Genomic DNA, 16,352 nt, shown 5'->3' with positions numbered 1-16,352 from the left:
ACTTAAATCGCGTATACGTAGCGTTGGCCAAAAGCGGCACAGGGCGCCAGTTTAGTTGGCCAGCAGTGCAATTAAGTCATTAAATACAAATTAACAGCCAACAATTGCTGGCTGGGCAGCATCGTCGAACACACAGCCGTGTAATTAAGCATACGCCGCGTTGTCTGGCCAGTCGCTCCACGCATTCGTCGGTTAACACCTCTGTTGGCCGGTGGTTTACACCGGGGAATAGGTAACGAAGCTGCGGCCTTCACGGGGACAGACTGAACGGCGACGCTCCGGCTCTGCAGACTGTGTGTCGGCCATTCAGCCGAATAACCACAAAGCCATTGGCATAAATTATGGCACTCGGCAATATAAAGCAATCGACTGACACACAAATCGCTTGTTTGTTTCCATTCTCAGTCTCGGTCTCAGTCAAGTGTAAACAGGTTTTCTCGGCCGCAAAGATGTGCTTCTTCTGCTGCCGAACCATCGAATTGGTCAATTAGTCAGAGAGTAATAATAAATTAAACCGAAGATACCAAAAAACTCCAAAGAATACACCAGAGACAATAAGAAGCCCTAAAATCAAGAGGAACGGCACATCTGCAGGGCTACTTAACCAGGCTTAACGCTTCTCCGAATAAATAAGAATATTTATAAGGCCGCTCGGCGAAACAAGTTAATAAGCAGCACTCCCCAACGCATGCATAACTAACCAGCCGCAGAGAGATAAGGCCGAGATCGCCAGAATGGGGCTTTAATTAAGTACATAAATACATGGATATATCTTTGGGGCATCGCATCGCGGCATGCCCGATTAGCATTGCAAATTGTGCACAAGCATTTAAGTATGGGATGAGGTTTACGATAAGCCTCACACCAGCCAACCGATCCAGATTCTTTTCAATTCGTTTCACAGAACATCTTGACCGATAAAAATGGTTCTGGGTAACCCGGGTAATTCGACGATAACCCGGGCCATTAATCAAATCGTTGATTGTGTGTTTGGAAAGATTGGGTAATGCGTATTTAAATGGAAAGTTTAATGAACTAAGGTTACCCATATATTATGGGATCTTAGAACTAAGAGAACTGTTCTCAAAAGTAGGCTGCATAGTGGGTACTTAAGAAATTCTGAACTATACCACTAAGTCCTTAGAAATTCATCTGTGTAATGACTATCTAAATGGAAAGTTTAATGAACTAAGGTTACCTATATTCCTATATTATATGATCTAAGAACTAAGAGAACTGCTCTTGAAAGTAGGCAACATAGTTCTTTAGCTAAGTAATTCCAAACTATACCACTCGATCTTTAAGAACCCATTTGATAATAATCTTCCTGATCGTTAAAAGGCCTTAAAAGCCCAAATGTGGCACAGGGCGCCGACACTAAACCTAATGAGAATTTTATGGCCCAATGTTCTCAGCTATTTGCCAAGACAAAAACTAATTAATTTGTAACTTTCGGTGGCGCTGCGAAAGGTCAATAGCAATTGAGAGGAATTTCAAGGACAAGTTTTACGCCCTGAGTGTGCTCAGTTAAATGTTATATTTAAAGTTTTCCGAATAGTGTTTCCCCCTTTTGCGGTTTGCAGTTCAGCGCGAGAACCGCAAAAGTGCTTCATTATACGCCGGAAATGTGATCACCACCGGAATGAAATCACACGGCACGCCGAAATGCTGAAATACTAAAATACTGAAATATTGATATAACGACTTCTGATCCAAAGACATATCATGCGAAAAAATGCAGACACTGTGGCCAATGAGCATAACGAATGTGTCGCCGGTTGTAGAGTTCACCGAGCTGCCATAAAATTATGTAAAACAGCCCATCATTTAGCGGCATTAATTCGCTAATTTCGCGGGGGAATTTTAATTTATTTGCGCTGATGTATGAATTGGCCAAAACAATTTCGGCGGAGGAGGTGCAAACAAAGAGCTCTCACATAAATTTACAAATTAGAGGCAATTTAAATTTTATTTTCTGTTGGCTTTCGGGGTACTGAATCTTTTTATTCGCATTTTTTCGGCATCGCCTCGCTTTTGTTTTATCTTCTCGAGCGCAAATTGCCGTTGGCACACTTTACACCTCAGCGTTCGAGCGTTTATTTCTAAACAACAAAATGTGCAAAAATTCGCGGTGCGAGGAAGTGTTTTCAACAGCTTCTCTTCCCTTTTGGCTGCAGCCAAAGGCCTTCCTCCTCCTACCGAACATCTCACAGGTGGTCAAGGTATCTGCTCGCCGGCGGCGGCAGTTCATCAATAATTCTTTCAAAAGTCAATCGCTCACATCGCAGGGGCACGTGGAACGTGCTTAAGCACTTATCTGGCCAGCTTTTCAGCTTTCTAGCCGCCCCCATCGAACTAATCGAACTACGCACCCAAGGTGTGAGAGAATGCCGGATAGCATGGCCCATAATCTAGTGTAGTCTACTACCTGCTGTTAACCTGCTAACCAGATCCCCTTTCTCCCATTTCCATTCCCATTCCAGGTCGTGCTGAAGAAGAGGTGTGAATGGTGGTTCTACAGGTACGAGTGCAGCCAAAAGATGTCCACCCACTGGAGGCAGCACGCCTGTCTGTATGCCTGCGGCATCGCCTTCCTGCTCTTCATGTGCATCATGTTCTTCCACGGCATGCCGAGTGGCTATAAAGTGCGAGAGGAGGTGGATCTGCCCCTGGGCAACCACTCGCTGAAGGAGCAGCATTTAGCCAAAGTCATCAGCATACCTCCTCCAGCCCCAGCAGAAACATTTAATACCGAAAAGTTTGGCAGCGACACTTTGGCGGAGCCAAACCCTCCCGACGGCCTCGAGGATCTGGAGGAGGAGGAGCACAGCGCCTTCGTGACGCCCACCAAGGTCTACAACTACAGTCTCAGCGAGGGCGATCTGATCTACGAGTCGAAACGAAACAGCGATATCAACAGCTTTCTGAAAGGTGAGTTCTTAACTTGATCCTCTCTATAGGAATATATAAAGAAAATATTAAAAAATATATACCTATACTGCTACCTATACTACCTTTATAGATCTGTATATTTAACTTTGTCTAGATAATAGGTTATATTAAAAAATTAAAAATTTAGTTCTGTATAATACTGAAAATGTTTTATGTTAATGGAACCAATAAGATGTTTTTAAAAATTACTTAACTTTTTATAGATTCAAGATTATAGGAAGTATTAAAAAATTACATCTTTACTTCTTTATAATATTGAAAATGATTTATGCTAATGGATCCTATCAAATATTCCTTAATATTTCATATCTTTTAATAGATTAAAGATTATAGAAAATATTGAAAATTACTATTTACTTCTTTATAATATTGTAGATATTTTATGTTAATGGAACCAATAATATACTTCCTAATATTTCTTAAAGAGTCTGCATCGGCCTTCAGCATGACGGGAACGTATCGCAACCTGAGCAATGAGATCTGGGACCCACATCCGCAGTACAACCTGAATGTGTTTGGTCGCCAGTTGCATTTGGTGCTGCGACAGGACTCGTCCTTCATCCACAACCACTCGATGCCCCGCATTCGGATCCTGGAGGAGGGGCAGGAGAGGCAGGAGGGAGAGCCAGAGGAGGAGCAGGATCAACGGCACCTGGGCTGTCTGTACTCCGGCTACGTCGAGGACGATCCCCACTCCATGGTGTCCGTCTCGCTCTGCGGCGGAATGGTAAGGCCAACAAGTAGCTCCTGACTGCCTGACTGACTGACCTTCGATCAGATCTCAGGCATTTGCATATCGCAAATTATGCTTATCAATATGCCGCCGAATATGACTACTAATAACCATTCCCCCTCTCATCTCCAGACTGGTTATATCAAAACCAGTTTCGGCGCGCTGCTCATTGAGCCGGTGAACCGGACCAGCAGCGATGAGGTTTTGCACCGGGTCTATAGGAAGTCGCACCGCAACGCCAGACAGGCTGTCTCCCAGTTCGAGCTGGGCCTGGATGCCATGGTTAGCCAGCTGGAGAAGGCGCAGAAGGCCAAGTCCCCGAATTTAAAGCGACGAAAGCGCCACTACAACGACGAGGACAACCAGGTGTACACGTTGGAGGTCCTCATAGCGGTGGACACCAGCATGGAGCGATTCCACGGGCCCGATCTGCAGTCCTACATCTTCATCCTCATGTCGATCGTGGCCAGCATCTTTGCGGACGCCAGCATCGGCAACTCCATTCGCATATCGCTCGTCAAACTGATCAGCCTGCCCAATTTCAATCCCCAAACCAAGTCCAGCAACGAAATGCTGAAGCACTTTTGCAATTACATCAACAAATCGAACTACGGCAGGGACACGGCCATGTTGATAACGCGGTGAGTGGAAGGGAATATATCCTAGGGGTATATCAATATCAATATCAAATATTTTATTTACCCATCCAGAGAACCTATCTGTGGCAACACGCCGGGCAGCACCTGCCACATGCTGGGTCTGGCCGAACTGGGCACTGTTTGCACTCCAAGTTCCTGCTCCCTCGTCCAGGACACAGGACTACCCACCGCTTTTACCATGGCCCACGAGCTGGGGCATATGTAAGTAATAATGGTTATAATATAACCACTAAAAGATTACACTTTACAACTGAATATTAAAATTCTGCAAAATTAAAAGTGTGATTTTACATATAAAAGTATTATTCTAAGTAAGAATATTGCACACTGTGCGTGTGGCGGCAGAGGTTGGGCTGTAAACTTTCAGAAACATTTAAAAGTTTTTTGAATCTAGTTAAAATTTGTATTTTATTTTGTATTTTATTAGCCTGAACATGCACCACGACGACGACGACAAGTGCATTCCCTATGTGGCCAGGCGCAACAACAGCAAGGTGCTTCACATCATGTCCAGCGTGATGGGCATCAACATGCACCCTTGGTCGTGGTCCAAGTGCTCCCGCCACTATGTCTCCGAGTTTCTCGAGTAAGTGGAGCATTCAGTTACCCCTTTTTTAGCAGAGTTACTAGAGTAATTCTATTCGTTCCCCGCCAGGAAAACCGACAAGTCCTGCCTGGAGACCTTCGTGGGCAGGGACATTGACTACAGCAAAAAGCAGCTGCCCGGTGAGATCTACTCGCTGGACCAGCAGTGCCAGCTGAGCTTCGGCAACGGCTTCTCCTACTGCCCCTCGGGCGAGGAGTGCCGTCGGCTGTGGTGCAACCGGACGTGGGGCAAGACGGACGACCAGTGCCGCTCCAGCAATTTGCCCTGGGCAGATGGCACGCCCTGCGGCAGCGGTGGCCGCTGGTGCCAGCGGGGCAAGTGTGTGTCCAACAAGGATGGCTACGAGCAGCAGGTCAACGGTGGCTGGGGACCCTGGACGCCGTTCACTCCCTGCAGCTTGACCTGCGGCGGCGGAGTGCAGGAGTCGTGGCGGGAGTGCAGTCATCCTGCGCCGAAGAACGGCGGAAAGTACTGTACTGGAAGCAGGAAGAAGTACCGCTCCTGCAACACCCATCCGTGTCCGCCGGGCAGCATGGACGCCCGCGAACAGCAGTGCTACTCGATGAACGGACGCGACCTAAACATTCCGGGAGTCAACCCAGACACCAAGTGGGTGCCCAAATACGAAAGTAAGTGGGGGTTTTGTTAGGTTATTAAATCCTTTTTTCTTAAAAAAAAAAAGATTAAAGATCGGTCTAAGCTCTGGCTCTTAATTTCTCGAAAATCAATTTTGAGAGTAAATTCGCCTTGATTTCAAGAAAAAATTCTTCTCAAATTAAGAACATTTGCGCTCGCTATTTTTCTGGATGATTGAATCTCTGAGCTAACCAACCCCCTAACCCTTTCTTTACCCTTTCCAGAGGATGCTTGCAAGCTCTTCTGTCGCATGGACATGAGGGTCACCTACTTCATGCTTAAGAACACGGTCACCGACGGCACCTCCTGTGCGGTGGACAGCTTCGACAAGTGCGTCAATGGAATTTGCCGACCGGCGGGTTGCGACAACGAGCTGAACTCGATTGCCAAGTTGGGTAAGTTGATTCCCTGCGATTCTCTACGGGATTCCAATGACTAATCGATTTCCGCTGTTGTCTTTGTAGACAAGTGCGGCGTGTGCGAGGGCCGCAATGACACATGCCACGAGGTAACCGGAAATCTGCGAGTATCCAATCTCCTGGGGCTTAACGATGGGAATGACCCGAAAAAGACACTCTACTATGTGACGAGAATACCAAAAGGTGTGTACCTATTTGCAATAGCAAACAGCACACGACATGTGCTTGTCTAAATACATTTCTTTAATTAAGTTTTGGCTAATAATTTCCTCAATGAATGCTAATGGTATCTGTTTGTGCCTTTCGGGCTTAATGGGCGAATCGCTTACCTACGTGTTTAGTTGTGTGGTCGTGGAGAGCTCATGACTTGCGAGTATAGTATATAGATAGAGTTGTCGCCGGATGATCAGGTACAACGGCGCCAGGTGAACGCACCCCACCGCCTCACGTACGCCAAGATTGCACTCTTTCCGATTCTAGGGCTATCGGTAGTCGCCTCCGTTTCAAATTGGCCATTCATTATACTATTTATTGCTGGGAATCGATGCACCTTATCTGCCTCTGGCGCCACCGGTAATCTGAAACATTCCAGGCCTTGTGCAAAGGCACTCCGAATCAACTGCATCATCACTGATTTTAAATTTGCATTAATAACATTTTTTTTATACACTTGGCATTGCCATTTCTTATCTGCGCTACCGGCAATATTGTAAATTGAATGCATTTTTAATATTCTTGAGAAATTCTCACACACAAAGGTTTTGTTCCATGACATGACGAAATAGTCCACGAAAGCCAATGGTGCTAGAAAATCCCTAAAAATACCGGATACATTGAATGTGAAAACTATCAAAAATTTATATAGAATAGAGGTGGATAAAACATCGAAAACATCGATGTTTGCCTGTTTAAACATCGAAATTTCCACAACCTCTAATATAATAGGATGTTCAGACTTAGGTTATTTTTTATACCCTACCTACGATTAACTTAAAAATGATAAAATAATTGAAGGTGCTGAATAATTTTCCTTGTTCCGATCTGAGACTGAAAAAAGCTGCTTTTGCAACAGCGTTGGCCAGTGTGAACAGCAATTTCGCAATTTCAAGTAGATGTAGCTTTTAAATAAAGTATTCAAATATTTCTTTGCATTCATCCACAGGTGCCTCCAATATTATGATCACTCAGACTAGCTATCCCCACCAGAACTACATAGTGTTGAGCGATGACAAGGACAAAAACCTTCTTAACGGTGAGCCCGGCATTAAGACGTATCCCCTGAAGTTCGTCTATGCTGGTGTTACGATGCAATACTCCGGCGCCAGCAGTGAGGTGGAGCAGGTGAACACGACCTACTCATGGAAGTTGTCACGTGATCTAATAGTACAGGTACTACTAAAAGATATTCCTGCCATCTAGAAAAAATCTAAAGCCTTTATGTTAACTTGCAGATCATTTCCCTTGACGTGAGTACGGACAAGAGTCACGACGCCATACTGATGTCCTACTCCTACACCATCGACAAGGCCCCGGATCACGATACGGTGGAGATCTATCGGTGGGAAATGCAGGCGCCCAGCAACTGTGATTCGCTCTGCGAGGGCAGAAGCCATCGGCAGCCGGCCTGCATTAGTATCACCGAGGGTCTGAAGGTTGCCCCGCAGTTTTGTGACAAGTCCGCTAAGCCCAAAGTCGAGGAACGACCCTGTAACACCGACTGCCGCCTCAAGTGAGCTTTCCATTATATATTTTAAAGCTAATTACTAAATAAATTCACTTTCAGTCTCACTGTGACGAGCATTTCAGAGTGCTCGGCCGCCTGTGGAGAGCTGGGCACCCGCGAGAAGACCTTTTCCTGCGTTCAGACATTCACAAATATGCAGCGTTCGAATATTGTGGACATGTCCTATTGCAAACTGAAGTTCGATGTGGCCTATCACGAGGAGTGTCGCGAGGGCTGCTGGGTTCTATCGGATTGGTCAACGGTGAGTTGGTTGGAGATCCTTCAGAAGATACAAATTATAATCTCCCCATTACAGTGCTCCAAGACCTGTGGCACCGGTTCTCAGCAACGTAAGGTTGAGTGCCAGCTGCAGGGTTTCCCTATAAGCGAAGATGTGTGTAATCCCCGAACCAAGCCGCAAGTGAATGCTCTCATCAGGGTCTGCAACACAGAGTCCTGCCCCACATATACCGAATCACCTGTAAGAATTCAGAGCCTGGAGATATCCTTAAATATCTATCTATATCATACCTTTATCCCATTTAGAATGCCGTGGCAGTTAGTAACTGGGTGATTGGAGAGTGGGGCGAGTGCAATGACTGGTGTGAGAAAAAGCGATCTGTGAGTTGTTCAAATCCCTATGGCATTGGCTGTGGGAACAGGAAGCCCAAGGACGTCCGCAAGTGCTGCCACATCAAGTACACCAGCGATTGGACAGAGGTGTGTTGACTAGATCTTCTTAAAAACAATTGAAATATCTTAAAATATATCATTTTATTATTTAGTGTTCGGTGCAATGTGGCGAGGGCGTCAAGAGGAAGAAGCAGACCTGCACGCGGGTCTACAAACCAGATGTGCCTGGCACTCGCAAGCGTCGGGTTTACATCGATGAATCCTTCTGCTTGAGTCGCAAGGTGCATCGTCCCAAGCTGCGCACCACCACCAAGTCCTGTCGCATCAACTGCAAGTGGAATGCCTCGGACTGGAGAAGGTGTTCGGCAGACTGTTCGGAAGAGTACCAGACGAGGGATGTGCGATGCGAAACGTGGCAGGGTGATGGCGTGGAGGACAAGCATTGTGATGTCAAGAAGCGTCCTTCAAAGAAACGCATCTGCAGCCACTGCGTGCGCCGGCAGTCAAAGGTCGTGACACAGGTAAGTAAAAAATAAAAAACATTAATAAATAAAAAAAATAAAAACTTTATACAAAAAAAAAAAATAAGAATATAAAAACACCAAAGATAATAATTAAAAAAAATAAAAAAAAAACTGAAAAAATGAGTAAAAAAAAAAAATGAAAAATCAAAAAAAAAAAATTATCAAAACAAATAAAAAAAAAAATCAAAATAAAATCTGACAATTAGTAATTTAAATCCCCTTCTTTCCAGTGCAACTGCGAAGGCGTTGAGAGAAGGCGGGACATGTGCTACTCGCGCAAGGGTCGCATCCAATGTCCCAGTCGCACCAAAGTGGAGAGGCACCGCTGCACTCCACCGGCCCACTGCCGCAGGAGGAGCGCCATTGGGAGCAGCATCAGCAGCAGACCCAGGAGCAGTAGTGCCATTACCACCACTGGAAGCAGTAACAGCAGGAGCTTGAATACCATTACCAACTTAAGGCACCAGGGAGGAAGAGCCCGTAGCTGTTTGGAACTAAGAGAGATGCACGGCTATAATCAGGACGGAAACTATCAGCTGGAGGTCCGTTCGCGTATGGTGAACGTCTACTGCCACCAGATGGCCAGTAGGACGCCCAGCGAGTATGTGAACGTGGATCCGCAGGAGAACTACTCCATCTTCTACGAGTACAGGACGAAGCAAACGACCAGTTGTCCGCCGGAGTCGCGGGCCCACGAGTATTACAACGACCAGAACTCCGGAAGGACGCACTTTAGTAAACTTCGACTTAATATAACCGATCTGCGGATCGTGGACAATGACTTTCAGTTTGCCGAGACACGCGGATTGCCCCAGAAGCTGGGTTCAGCGGGCGATTGCTACAACCGCATCGGCCAGTGTCCGCAGGGCGACTTCTCCATCAACATGAAGAGCACCGACTTTACCATTCGACCGGGCACCGTGTGGAAGACGCACGGTCAATACTCGGTCATGAAGCGTATCAGTGAGGTATGTTAATTACTAGACATTGGATTATATGCAGAATAGTATTCTTGAGATTCGAGGTTAAGCTTACATCTAATTTTTAATTTTTGAGAACTTATTTTTCTTTGTTCAATGGAATTCAGACAGCGACACAAAGAAGAATCGACGTGTGCCCAATGCAGAATAGTCGTGCGACTTTAGAAAACTAAAAATGCTATTTGCATTTAGTCCGATGTCTTTAAGTTACTTATTCCAATAACTAATATTAAATCACGATCTCTTTTTCCAGTTCGATACCACATCGGTGATGCGGAGGGGATTCTGCGGAGGTTACTGCGGCGGTTGCTACATTGCGCCCAATTCGGGTCTCTACCTGGACGTATTATGACTGCAGCCACTGATTAGTCAGCGGGAAAGTTTGTTTGACCTTCCCACGGTAATCGGGTCTACGTCCCGGGAAGGACCAAGGGTCAAGTTAATCCAGCATTCGAGGGTTACCCCAGCCAAGCATTACCATTACCAAGAGCCGAGTGCAGCGCAATAACCACTGTCGATGGTTGAAAGTATTCTCGAATATTAGTTAGGATAGACATATGAAAAACCTTAGGAATCGTGTCGAAGAAGCCCGAACAAAAACGCAAAATCGCAAAAAGAAAAAAAAACGTCTGTACATATTATATATTTCACCCGAAATTAGTAACTAGATATTATTGCCATGTAATGTATTAAGTATTGTAAATACTAGTGGACAAGAGCCTTTAATATAGCGAATGGGGAGTTACGTCTGTGTACTATCTCATCACCCAGGGGCGGGGGTAAGCGATGATGACGTAGGACACGGACAGCTCCCAATTTTAATTGACCAAAATACAATCCATAAGTCGGACGGTAACCGTTAGGTAATTAAGGCCGCTCAGATAAACCCGTATTTATGCCAACGATATACAGTGATGGAAGGTACTTGTTAACTTTATCTAGTTAAACTCTAGAAATGCATTTTTAACTATTATTGCATGAAAAAATTCAAATTGGGCCTATTCTTATGCCGCCAAAAAAATATATACAGTCTTTAAGTTAACATAACTTTCCTTCTACCCTTACTCTTATTCCCATAACTTTATATTTACCTTTTCCATCACTGACGATTTCCGAATATCAAGAGCTCGACTAAACTAGTGCAATGCCGGTCTGTACAATAATTGTATTAGCTAAGCTTCGCAATAAATTAGTTAAGAGAGAGAGAGAGAAAGAGGAGGAGAAATTGTATGTGTAACTAAAACGAATACTCATATTATTTAGGATACCCCGACCACAAGCACAAGCCAAAACCAAACTATTCATCTAATTAACACTGCTGAAGAGAAACATTTTGAAACATAGAATAACAATCACTGCCAGCCCTTAAATGTTCAATCCATCATATCCCCACAACCAATCGCCTAAGTCCCGGTACCAAGTATCCTCGCTGTATTTTCATTTAACTTTAACTTTAACGACGTAGCTAGTCTAAGGCAAAACACCATGTTAACAAAGTAATTTAATGTGAATTAAAGGAATTTAAAGCTGTTACCAACCAATCGCTTTTCTCAGTACACCGATGGGGGTAATAGAAAAATGTATTTATTTAAAGTATTTAATAGTTTTAATGGAAGATATATTTGGCTTTCAATTCACTGACTAGGGTTTAAAAGCTCTTCATATACATTTTATTGCTATTCGACATGGAGCACAGTCACGATTCTTATGGATAAATCCGTAATATTCAAAGGATAAATCCTCTGAGCCTGTGCCTCTGCCGATGAAGTGGCCATGAAGGATGAGCTGTAGTTGTGATTTTGAATCTGAGTTGGATGATAATTGTGCGATGGGTTCGCTGCTTTTGTCTATCACTGTGCGAGCTGAGTTGGTTGTTGAAAAGCTCGTTGTTGGTTCTGAGTGGTTGGTCGTCGCTACTGGTTGTTGCCTTTGAAGAGCTTTCGCAACGGGCGAAAGACTTAAAAGCACTTGCGGTGGACGATTCCAGGGCCGGACTCGTCGTACTCCTGCTTCGAGATCCACATCTGCTGGAAGGTGGACAGCGAGGCCAGGATGGAGCCACCGATCCAGACGGAGTACTTCCTCTCGGGTGGCGCAATGATCTTGATCTTGATGGTCGAGGGGGCCAGGGCAGTGATCTCCTTCTGCATACGATCAGCAATACCTAGGGGTGTTTAAAATATTTAATTATTAAATAGATAAATAAATTAGTTAATTAAGTAATTAACTCACCTGGGTACATGGTGGTACCGCCAGACAGCACGGAGTTGGCATACAGATCCTTGCGGATGTCCACGTCGCACTTCATGATCGAGTTGTAGACGGTCTCGTGGATGCCGCAGGACTCCATGCCCAGGAACGAGGGCTGGAAGAGGGCCTCGGGGCAGCGGAAGCGCTCGTTGCCAATGGTGATCACCTGGCCGTCGGGCAGCTCGTACGACTTCTCCAGCGAGGTGGAGGCGGCAGCGGTGGCCATCTCCTGCTCGAAGTCCAGAGCCACATAGCACAGCTTCTCCTTGATGTCGCGCACGATCTCACGCTCGGCGGTGGTGGTGAACGAGTAGCCGCGCTCCGTCAGGATCTTCATCAGATAGTCGGTCAGATCGCGACCAGCCAGATCCAGACGCAGGATGGCGTGGGGCAGGGCGAAGCCCTCATAGATGGGCACCGTGTGCGAGACACCATCGCCGGAGTCCAGCACAATACCAGTGGTACGACCGGAGGCGTACAGGGAGAGCACCGCCTGGATGGCCACGTACATGGCCGGCGAGTTGAAGGTCTCGAACATGATCTGGGTCATCTTCTCGCGATTCGCCTTGGGATTCAAGGGGGCCTCGGTCAATAATACTGGATGCTCCTCGGGGGCCACGCGCAGCTCGTTGTAGAAGGTGTGATGCCAGATCTTCTCCATGTCGTCCCAGTTCGTGATGATGCCGTGCTCGATGGGGTACTTGAGGGTGAGGATACCGCGCTTGCTCTGCGCCTCATCACCCACATAGGAGTCCTTCTGACCCATGCCCACCATCACACCCTGGTGACGGGGACGGCCCACAATCGAGGGGAAGACAGCGCGGGGGGCGTCATCACCGGCGAAGCCGGCTTTGCACATGCCCGATCCGTTGTCGATAACTAATGCACCCGCATCATCGTCACACATCTTGGCAGTTGATTATCTGGGGGAGGGAATGGCAAAATGAGCTCATTTTCAAGAAGATTTATTCCTCTTCCTATGCTACAAAGCCACCAAATACTATATCTGCTAAATTGTTGGAAAACTAATTTTTGTCTCAACGGAAAATATAATATTATAATATTTTTTAGCGAAATAATCATTATATCTGAGTGATAAGCAATTAATTGTTAATTGTTTTATTTAACTGATATTCTCACATTACATTCTTTTAAGCTGTTCGTTTATATATTACTTTAATATCCTACATAATTCGTTTTCAATATCATTTTTAATAAGAATCACAAAATATTTATTTTAGTTGGAGTTATGAAGACTTTAAATTTAATTGTGTTCCAATTACTGACGATTCGTGTTATTTAGTTATCCACTTGAATCAAGAACACTGCTCTAAAAATATCCTAAAAGAACAGTTCATAGAACTCAAATTAAACTGATCAAATTAATTAGAAATTCTTCTCGATTCGATTACTCTTCACTTTATAAATAGAAACTGAACTTTAGAGTGGGGACGGAAAGTAAGAAATCACAATAAATTTAAACCGAAATTTTAAATTTTAAAATGCTGTTTATCCTTAATCCTGATGGCTTTGTTCTGTGATAATCCTTGAATCCTTCGACATTGCGGTCGCACTCACACACCTTTTAGGTCAACGAAAGGAGGTAATTTGGATAAAGTCGCACGTTCGATTCCTGTTGACGGCTAGACTCAACAACAAATGGCACGCCGTGCGGTCTGTCCTGCCTTTATATCGAGGCTCTCGCACGAAGCGATTTGAGTTGGCTGCCATTGCGGCACTCAGAGAAAGATTTGAGCGAAAGTGCTGCGGAGCAATCAACTCGAATCGATCCATATAAGCAGTTTTCATTGTTCTACTTGAGCATGGCAGAAGTTTGGGGATTTATTTATACCAAAGCGACACATCAATGCGCTGCGGCAATAATTGGGAATATATTACATTTAAGTTACATCAGTGTGATAGCAAAGCAGAAAGACAAAAAAATAATCAATATCCATCCAAGATATTTTAAAAATTATATTATTAGATGAATTAAATACACATCTTTGGTTGGAGGAGATTTCTAATATATGGTTATTAAAAATAATAAATTGATTTTCCAGCAAAAATATTTTAAGATTTTAGTGAACTGTTCTACGTTGAGGAAAGACTTGTGAGTTCCTAGAACATTACCAAAAATCAGTGGCGGATCTAGGATTTTGTTGTGAGGGGTGATATTGGAACAATTTTTTTGTTGCATACTTTTGGAATACCAAAATTTCTTTAATTTTCCACCCGAGTGGGTGGTGTTATATCACCCATATTACCCCCCGTGAATCCGCGCATGCCATAAAATTTATAATCCCTTATTACTAGAATATTTTAATAATAAATAGGTGCTATAATCCCATATTATTAAAATATATCAATTAGGGTAACTAGCTTAGAATATCACAGGGCTGCAATGGAATGTTAATCTTATAAGACCTATAGGACACTTCCCAATCATTGTAGGGGTTGTCACGAGAGAAGGCTCGATAAAGATAAGAGCAAGATTTGGTCGAGTGATTAGCAGATGTGCGTGACAGTCGGAGGGAGCATGGGCCACCGCGGCGGCAATCAGTGCTCTCGAGTGGCCAATTAGCCCCGTTCCAAGTCCCCCATCCTGCTGGTGGCCCACTGCAGCGGCCGACGACTCACTCGCCTCGCCGAGAGTTCAGAAAATAGCAACGGACCTTAGAAGGACCGACGCAAGACAATTGGCATCCACATGCACATCCACACATCCACATCAATGGGAGGGACTGGGAGAATGGGACATTTCAACGGGCACGCAGCGAGGCAAAACCAAAATAGATGCGCCAAGCAGAGCGACACCTATAAATCAACATCAAGGTTGATCGAGATCTCCGCGCGCGGTGCTCGAGGAAGCTGCAATCGCATTACATTCACAATTACATCTGCATTGGCGGCGCCGATTCAGTCCCGAAGTTGCGAAATCGCCGTGCCGACGACCATTTATCAGAGCAATTAACCATAGCCAGCCAGACCGACGGAAAATGCATTCGCATCTCGGTATTTTAGTTTTTCTCAATCGATTTGTATTTATCCTTTTATGTAGATTGAATTATTTTTTAGTTCTTTCTATTTACATTTTTAATGCTTGGCCACATGTATAATCGTATGTGATTTGGGCTAAAAATACCATCTGATTGTTCGGAAGTGAATTGGTGGCATTCCCAAAGTGTTTTATTTGGTAATTGCCTTGATTGTCATCGTGTGTTGAGCAAGAGCCTGGTGGCTATGGGCAGAATCGTAGACATTTCTACAATCACGTTGGAATTTATCAGTTGATGATTATTTAGCAAAGCGAATTAAATTAAGAAAATATTAAGAAACAAATATATAAGTTAACAATAATTAAATATATGTTCAATTTTCTAACCAAAATATTGGCTTGACAACAGAAACAGGATTTTTGTTGGCAAATAATGGACAAAACAGCTTAAATGCCAATCGATTGAAAATGTTGTGCATTGTACTGAAAAATGTTTATTTCGATTGTTTTGGCCATAATACTTATTGTTTTGGGTCAGGATCTGTATTTTTGGCTAAAATATAATTTTTTATAATTGTCCAAAATTAAAAATGCGTACCGTTTTGAACAGCTTACAATGATATAAATTAATTGCTAATGTCTTATTGCCTTAATATATTAAATTTTAAACTACATAGTCGAGACATAAACCTGGGAAAGCATACTTTTCGGCTTTGTAATTTATAGGTGGCGCTGCTGATTTTTCTTACATTTTGTGATCGATCCTATGGGAATGATATATAAAATATATATGTTATATATCTCCGATTCGTCTTGTTCCGTCTTACAAAAGAAGGTTTGGGTTAGGAAGGTTTAGCCTAATAGCTTAAAAGCTGAGATACGGACGAACGGACAGTCGGGCAGATGGAGATGGCTAGATCGACTCGCCTAATGATGCTGAATATATATATCTTACAGGGTCGGAAGCATCTCCTTCTCTGACTGAGATCATTTAACCCTCTGCAAGGGTATAATTAGAAAGAGTGTTATCCTTTTATGTCCTGATCAGTTTCGCAGATTCTAAACTAATAAACTATTAGAGGAGTTTTAGTGTAGACCCCTGAAAAGCTCGACAGAACCCGTTTTCGCTGGCAGCAAAGGCACCTAGTCGGTGAAAGAGCGCAAAGCGAAAGCCAAGCGAAAGAAACGTGCTCCCCGGCCAAAACGAAAGACTTAAGGCACGAACCTGAAGCAGAAGC

The 16,352-nt window shown here is 44.2% G+C and overlaps 2 protein-coding genes across 4 annotated transcripts in view; one reads left to right on the top strand and one right to left on the bottom strand.

The window, feature by feature from the left end:
* AdamTS-A (ADAM metallopeptidase with thrombospondin type 1 motif A) overlaps positions 1-11,403 on the top strand; it is a 35,951-nt gene extending 24,548 nt beyond the window's left edge. For all 3 annotated transcript variants that reach the window (XM_017153495.3, XM_070216981.1, XM_070216982.1), the window contains exons 2-17: positions 2,484-2,931; positions 3,378-3,679; positions 3,818-4,326; positions 4,396-4,545; positions 4,772-4,930; positions 5,000-5,580; positions 5,812-5,982; positions 6,052-6,189; positions 7,169-7,395; positions 7,458-7,735; positions 7,790-7,991; positions 8,046-8,210; positions 8,276-8,449; positions 8,515-8,883; positions 9,117-9,854; positions 10,120-11,403. In XM_017153495.3, coding sequence (XP_017008984.3) covers positions 2,484-2,931; positions 3,378-3,679; positions 3,818-4,326; positions 4,396-4,545; positions 4,772-4,930; positions 5,000-5,580; positions 5,812-5,982; positions 6,052-6,189; positions 7,169-7,395; positions 7,458-7,735; positions 7,790-7,991; positions 8,046-8,210; positions 8,276-8,449; positions 8,515-8,883; positions 9,117-9,854; positions 10,120-10,218 — 4,710 coding nt within the window. In that variant the 3' untranslated portion in view covers positions 10,219-11,403. The remainder of the gene's footprint in view (positions 1-2,483; positions 2,932-3,377; positions 3,680-3,817; positions 4,327-4,395; positions 4,546-4,771; positions 4,931-4,999; positions 5,581-5,811; positions 5,983-6,051; positions 6,190-7,168; positions 7,396-7,457; positions 7,736-7,789; positions 7,992-8,045; positions 8,211-8,275; positions 8,450-8,514; positions 8,884-9,116; positions 9,855-10,119) is intronic.
* An 8-nt stretch (positions 11,404-11,411) lies between these two features.
* Positions 11,412-13,808, bottom strand: Act88F (Actin 88F). Its single transcript, XM_017153499.3, has 3 exons — positions 13,699-13,808; positions 12,099-13,039; positions 11,412-12,030 (listed from the first exon to the last, which is right to left on the bottom strand). Exons 2-3 carry the CDS (start codon positions 13,021-13,023, stop codon positions 11,825-11,827), a joined length of 1,131 nt encoding a protein of 376 aa, XP_017008988.1. The 5' UTR covers positions 13,024-13,039; positions 13,699-13,808; the 3' UTR covers positions 11,412-11,824.
* Positions 13,809-16,352: the final 2,544 nt, after the last annotated feature.

This window comes from Drosophila takahashii, chromosome 3R, assembly GCF_030179915.1.
Source record: "Drosophila takahashii strain IR98-3 E-12201 chromosome 3R, DtakHiC1v2, whole genome shotgun sequence".
NCBI lineage: Eukaryota > Metazoa > Arthropoda > Insecta > Diptera > Drosophilidae > Drosophila > Drosophila takahashii.
The sequence above is the reverse complement of the archived record's forward strand: the minus strand, read 5'-3'. Positions and strand labels throughout refer to the sequence as shown.